Below are 7,476 nucleotides of genomic sequence, written 5' to 3' on the forward strand. Positions count from 1 at the left end.
CCATCCTAAAGGAGATCAGTCCTGGGTGTTCATTGGGAGGACTGATGCTGAAGCTGAAACTCCAATACTTTGGCCACCTGATGCGAAGAGTTGACTCATTGGAAAAGACCCTGATGCTGGGAAAGATTGAGGGCAGGAGGAGAAGGGGACGGCAGAGGATGAGATGGTTGGATGGCATCACCGACTTGATGGACACGGTTTGGGTAGACTCTGGGAGTTGGTGATGCTGGGGAGTTAGGGAAGCCTGGCATGCTGTGGTTCATGGGGTCACAAAGAGTCGAACATGACTGAGTGACTGAATTGAACTGAACTGAACTGAACTGAAGAAGGGAGTCTCATGACAAAAACACAAAACCAAAATCTATACAGAGCATCATTGTCAGTGACCCTTTATATATCCAGGAAACACATTCACTGGAAAGCTGCTTTGCATGGCAGGTGTTTTACATAAATTATTTAAATATAAAAATTATTGAAATGCATTTCATAGTCATTAGTCATATGAGTAACATAAATATGCAGTTTTGTTTGATGAACTGTATTTAAACCACATAAAACAACATTTTAGAAGAATATCAGAAAGGTGGAATGACATCAACAATATGTCAAATTTTCTAACTTTCAAATCTCATTGTTTTAATCAATTTTTTACCCTATGTGGAAGAGTAGCAGTCATGTTTAATTGTTATATAATAAGCAGTACTTAATACTAAGTACATAATGAAGAGACATAATTACTCATTCATTTATTCACTTATGTTTAAACATATTTATTATAGGCTTGCTCAGAGATAAGTACTATTTTAGGTACTGCAGGAAGAAAAAAAGAATGTTCCTTTGTAAAAAATTTATATTTAAGGGGAACAGTTTAATAGATTAATGTCTTAGTCATCTATAAAAACCTCATGTAAATATATGCTACACGTCTTGGAAGGCTCTTTTCCCACTGTTAATAGGAATTGAAGACTTCTTTGGACATTGGTTCAGTGAAATGAGGCTTTTGTGTCTATTAATTTTCAGAAGGCGTCATTCACATCTTTATTCCTCAGGCTGTAGATCAGAGGGTTCAGCATGGGGTTGATCACTGTATAGAACACAGAGGCCACCTTGACAGTTTGTCGCAAGTTCTTGGAATTGGGCACACAGGAGAGAGAAAGGATGGCCCCATGGAAGATGATAATGGCAGTCAGGTAAGACGAACAGGTGGAGAAAGCTTTGTGACATCCACCGGCAGAACGAATGTTTAGCACAGTGACAAAAATAAAGACATAGGAAGTGAGGATGATCAGAAGTATACTCACCTCGTTGAAGGTGGCGAAGCCAAAGAGCAGCAGGTTGGGGGTGTGTGTATTGGAGCTTGAGACAGCAATGAGAGCAGTGTATTCACAGAAAAAGTGGTTGATCACCTTATGTCCAGAAAAGTTTAGTTGGAGGGCATAGCAAAGGAGTACCAATGGGCCAAACATGTCCCAGAGATATGACCCAGCCACCAGCAGGGAACACAGCCTCTGTGACATGACCACTGTGTAAAGCAGAGGATTACAGATGGCCACGAAGCGGTCATAGGCCATCACTGCCAGCAAGAGGGACTCAGTCACCACAGCAATGCAGGACAGGAAGAACTGCAGCATGCAGCTACTGTAGACGATGCTCTTATCAGCCATGACCAAGTTCTCGAGCAGCTTGGGAGTAACAATGGAAGAGTAACAAAAATCAACAAAAGAAAGATGACTAAGGAAAAAGTACATGGGGGTGTGAAACTTAGGGTTAATTTTGATGATTACCATCATGCCCAGATTTCCTACCACGGTGATAATGTACATGATCAGAAACATGAGGAAGAGAGGAACCTGAAGCCTTGGATAATCTGTGAAACCCAAGAGGGCAAACGTTGTCTTCAGACTCAGATTTTTTGTAGTCATCACTATGATGCCTTTGAAAAGAAAGGATGGGAGAAGGGAGTTTTTCTTGACAAAGAGGAGATTTACAGAAATAAGTGAAAATCATACTATGACTTTCTGTGATGGACTAAATAAAATGAAAGGAGTTATTAGTTCTAACTTTTTCCATTTACAACATTCCTTATATAGATAACTACTGTGGATGGATCTACCAATGCAACTAAGTCTCTGAACTGTTTTTGCATATCCATTGCAGCTGGTATTTTCCTAGAAATACTTAACACATTGAAGTGAGTACATTCACTCATCAGCTAGTAGCATAGTATGCACATAACTGATAGAAAATATTTACACATGTATGCATAAGCAAATGAAAGTGTCTAAGAAAAATGTGAGATGTTTGCCTCAAATAACAACATACATTGTTACTGTATTTTGCTTGCATACACAAATCAATTAAAGCCTTGAAGAGAATGTATTTGTCTTCTAAGTATCAAGAAAAATAATAGAGACATCTAAGAAGAGAGGATCAGTTCAGTCAGTTCAGTTCAGTCGCTCAGTCTTGTCCGACTCTTTGCGACCCCATGAATTGCAGCACACCAGGCCTCCCTGTCCATCACAAACTCCCGGAGTTAACTCAAACTCGTGCCCATTGAGTCGGTGATGCCATCCAGCCATCTCATCCTCTGCCGTCCCCTTCTCCTCCTGCCCCCATATCCCTCCCAGCATCAGGGTCTTTTCCAGTGAGTCAACTCTTCGCATCAGGTGGCCAAAGTACTGGAGTTTCAGCTTCAGCATCAGTCCTTCCAATGAACACCCAGGACGTATCTCCCTCAGGATGGACTGGCTGGATCTCTTTGCAGTCCAAGGGACTCTCAAGAGTCTTCTCCAACAACACAGTTCAAAAGCATCAATTTTTTAGTGCTCAGCTTTCTTCACAGTCCAACTCTCATATCCATACATGACCATTGGAAAAACTATAGCCTTGACCAGACGGACCTTTGTTGGCAAAGTAATGTCTCTGCTTTTTAATATGTTATCTAGGTTGGTCATAACTTTCCTTCCAAGGAGTAAGCATCTTTTAATTTCAAGAAGAGAGCATAGCAATCCCATTTTAGCGTGTTTTATTCAGTAAAGGATACTTCTCTCCTGGGACAGTTTCGCTGCTGAGGACAATGACTCGTTTTGAATTCTAAGTGGAGTGTACACTTTATCAGGATTTATAGCTTAAGGCTTAACTTCTATTACAGACTGAGACATTGCATACATGTCTCTTAAGGGTCTCAAGATTTATCAGGTAAGAGTTCTCTCAGAATTAACTACTTCTCATTTTTGTAAACGTTTATATGTCAATTTAAACTACACATAAATAAATATGTATAAATGCCCATTTCCCAGTAGCAGGTTTATTCTCTTCTTTGTGAAATAGTTGTCAGGAGTCTTGAAGCATGGTTGCTAATTTGTTTCTTTAATATTATTGGACTCAGAATTGGCTAGCATTTACAGTGATTTAACATAAAAAGAAAGGTGAAAAGAAAACCTCAGTTACCATCTCAAGAAAATAATATTTGTACTGTGTCATAAACAACTTCAAAAACTTACCTTCAACAGAGAAGCAGTTCTCCACCGTCTTGTTTTTCTGTGATCTGAGTATAACTGGGAGACCAAGACACTCACATCTGACTCTGTAGCCCTGGAGACTCAAACCCAGTAGGACCACTAGCAACATTATCCTCACAAGCATCAAAACAGATCATTAAGGCAAATGGTAGGTCTCATATCATTTTTAATGACTAGAACTTTTTTGGAATTACACAGAAATGTGTGGCTTGAAATTGACTGCTTGGCTTTGTTTCCGTGTAATTAAAATGCCCCCTGGAATGAATGACACTAAAATAAAGCTAAGGGAAAGATCCTTAATGATGTCTAAAATTGGAAGTTTACTTACATAGCTTTCTTTGCAATTTGGTCTGTCTGTTTCTTGAGTATATGCTTAATATTTATTCTTTCTTGGATTTACTTACTGTTTTCCAAAAAATTTAAAAGATTTAGATAAAATTTTCCAACTTATTTTCACACCTGATATGCCCAGTGTTGCAATTATTTTCCTAGAAAGTATCCTGTCAGAAATATATTTCATGTTTGAGTTATAATGAACAGGACACAAGTCAATTCACAGTCAGCTACTTCAGCAATAAGTGAACAATGAACTTCCAGATGCTCCAGCTGGTTTTAGAAAAGGCAGAGGATTAAGAGATCAAATTGCCAACATCTGCTGGATCATTGAAAAGCAAGAGAGTTCCAAAAAAACCACATTTATTTCTGCTTTATTGACTATGCCAAAACATTTAACTGTGTGGATCACAATAAACTGTGGAAAATTCTGAAAGAGATAGTAATACCAGACCACCTGACCTGCCTCTTGAGAAACCTGCATGCAGGTCAGGAAGCAAGTTAGAACTAGACATGAGACAACAAACTAGTTCCAAATAGGAAAAGGAATACATCAAGGCTGTATACTGTCACCCTACTTATTTAACTTGTATGCAGAATACATCATGAGAAATGCTGGGCTGGAAGAAGCACAAGCTGGAATCAAGATTGCTGGGAGAAATATCAATAACCTCAGATATGCAGATGACACCACCCTTATGGCAGAAAGTGAAGAAGAATTAAAAAGCCTCTTGATGAAAGTGAAAGAGGAGAGTGAAAAAGTTGGCTTAAAGCTCAACATTCAGAAAACTAAGATCATGGCATCCAGTCTCATCACTTCATGACAAATAGATGGGGAAACAGTGGAAACAGTGGCTGACTTTATTTCTCTGGACTCCAAAATCACTGTAAATGGTGACTGATGCCATGAAATTAAAAAGACACTTACTCTTTGGAAGGAAAGTTATGACCAACCTAGAGAGCATATTAAAAAGCAGAGACATTACTTTGTCAACAAAGGTCCATCTAGTCAAGGCTATGGTTTTTCCAGTGGTCATGTATGGATGTGAGAGTTGGACTGTAAAGAAAGCTTAGTGCCAAAGAATTGACACTTTTGAACTGTGGCGTTGGAGAAGACTTTTGAGGGTGTCTTGGACTGCAAAGAGATCCAACCAGTCCATCCTATAGGAGATCAGTCCTGGGTGTTCATTGGTAGGACTGATGCTGAAGCTGAAACTCCAATACTTTGGCCACCTCATGCTAGGAGCTGTCTCATTGGAAAAGACCTTGATGCTGGGAAAGATTGAGGGCGGAAGGAGAAGGGGATGACAGAGGATGAGATGGTTGCACGGTATCACTGACTCAATGGACATGGGTTTGGGTGGACTCCTGGAGTTGGTTATGGACAGGGAGGCCTGGCATGCTGCGGTTCATGGGGTCGCAAAGAGTCAGACACGACTGAGCAACTGAACTGAACTGAACTGACCCTGTGTGTCATGCCATCTCCTATGATGTCCAGGGAAGGCTGACTTGCTGCAGTCCATTGGTCACAGAGTCAGACACAAATGAGTGACTGAAATGAACTGATGATGGAATCATTAATATTTGATTTCCACCCAATTGAAATCAGACAAAGACACTACCCTGATCTCTCTGTCTTCGTGGCTGAAGTCACTGTTGACCTCTTCCCTCATCTGTTTGTATAAAATATGTAATAGATGCATTTCATCTTCCATATAGCTCAGATAACAATTTGCCAGTTCTGTGAAACTGTACCCCTTTTATTTGTAAATCAGCTTGTGAAAAGTGGTTTAGGTGATTTTTTAATAATACTCAAATAGGCCTTTATCTTACATTTCAATAAAATTTTGTCACTTTTAATTGACAAATGAGAGAGGAATTTAGGTTTACCTCTGTCAATATTCTGAAACAGTGTATTTTACCCTCCTCTAGTGTAACTGCATCCAGAATAACTAGATTGCTTTCCTCTAGTACAGTATAACTATAGCCTATAACATTACCCTTGTAGGATTAAGAGAAAGCTCTAGAGGCATCCATACCATGACTACTTTTTCCCATGATTTTCCTAGAGTGAGGTCAGTCTAAGTAATACAGAGCTGCTTTGAAAATACTAATGTCCTGGATTTCTGCTTTCCTTGTGATATTCTTGCCCCATATGTTTGGCTAAGAGATTCATCAACGTGTTAAGTTGCGGTCATATGTTTTAGCCTCTGATCATGCATCTTTAAAAGGTTCAATATTCCTATTGTTACTGTTAAAAATTTGCCACAAACTTAGTGGTCTATAGAAATTCATAATTATTATCTTGTTGGCAAGAAGTCCACAATGAGTCTTATGGGGCTTGAGACAAGAATGCTCACAGCTCTCTCCTTCTGGAGATTCCAGGAACCATTCATCCTTCTCTTCTTCCTGCTTCTGGAGGCTGCGGGCACTCCTTGACTTGCAGCAGCCTCGCTCCAGTCTCTGGTCCATTGTCACATTTTCATCTCCTCTGTAACAAATCTCCCCCACCAGCCTCTTATAAAGACACTTATATTTAGTACTCAGATCATCTTCCTGTCTCAAAGTCCTTATCACAGCCGTAACGTCCCCTTGTAATAGAAGGTCACACTCACAGACTCCAGAGTTTAGAGCCTGAGTGACTCTGGGGAATATTATTCAGTCTCTCACAGTTATTTTCTAATTTTGTCCTGAGAAGACTTTAGTATGCTCACACTGTCAGGCATGTATTTATCTATCTTCCTCTTCCACTAAGCTATACAGAGTATTGGACAATGATACTCGTTATGAGGAAATAACCAACCCCACCTCTCAGGACTTTGCTGCTCTTATAGTCTTCTACTGTTTCTGCACTTATTTGAAAATTTTGTCTTCTGTTTGTTTCATCCTCTCCATTTAAGAGATGAAATTTGCTACTTTCTTCTATTTCCCACCTTTTTTGAGCATACTATTTTCTAGCTTTATTAGCTTAAAACACTACATAATTTTATGTGTACAATGGGATGATTTGATATACACATATATTGGGAAGCATTACATTAAAGTTAGTTAACATATCTGTAATCTCACATAGTTACAAGTGTGTGTGTGATGAGAGCATTAGATCAACTCTTTAGAAACTTTCAAGTTTACACTGGAGTACTTTTTAGCTATAGTCACGATGCTGTACATTAGATCTTCAGAACTTATGGCCTTCTTTTTTTTCTGAAAAACTTTATTTATTTTAATTGAAGGCTAATTATTTTACAATATTGTAGTGGTTTTTGCCATGCATTGACATGAATCATCCATGGGTGCACACGCATTCCCCATCCTGAAGCCCCCTCCCACCTCCCTCCCCATTCCATCCCTCAGGGTCATCCCAGTGCACCAGCCCCAAACACCCTGTATCATGCATTGAACCTGGACTGGTGAACTTATTGTCTTATAACTGGAAGTTGCACCCTTAGACCAATATCTCCCTGCTTCCCTCACTCCCTAACCCTTGCAAACCACTATTAAACTTTGCTTCTATGAGCTCATTTTTTTCTGATTCCACATATAAGTGAGATGACATGGCATTTGTCTTTCTTTGTCTTAGTTTATTTAGCATGTTGCCCTCAAGATTCATCCATGTTGTTGC

The 7,476-nt window shown here is 39.4% G+C and overlaps 1 protein-coding gene across 1 annotated transcript; it reads right to left on the minus strand.

Annotated features, from left to right (window-relative positions):
• Positions 1-1,016: 1,016 nt before the first annotated feature.
• LOC136163378 (olfactory receptor 5D14-like) lies at positions 1,017-1,922 on the minus strand. The gene has a single exon (XM_065927808.1). It carries the CDS (start codon positions 1,920-1,922, stop codon positions 1,017-1,019), a length of 906 nt encoding a protein of 301 aa, XP_065783880.1.
• Positions 1,923-7,476: the final 5,554 nt, after the last annotated feature.

This window comes from Muntiacus reevesi, chromosome 3 (assembly GCF_963930625.1).
Source record: "Muntiacus reevesi chromosome 3, mMunRee1.1, whole genome shotgun sequence".
Taxonomy (NCBI): domain Eukaryota; kingdom Metazoa; phylum Chordata; class Mammalia; order Artiodactyla; family Cervidae; genus Muntiacus; species Muntiacus reevesi.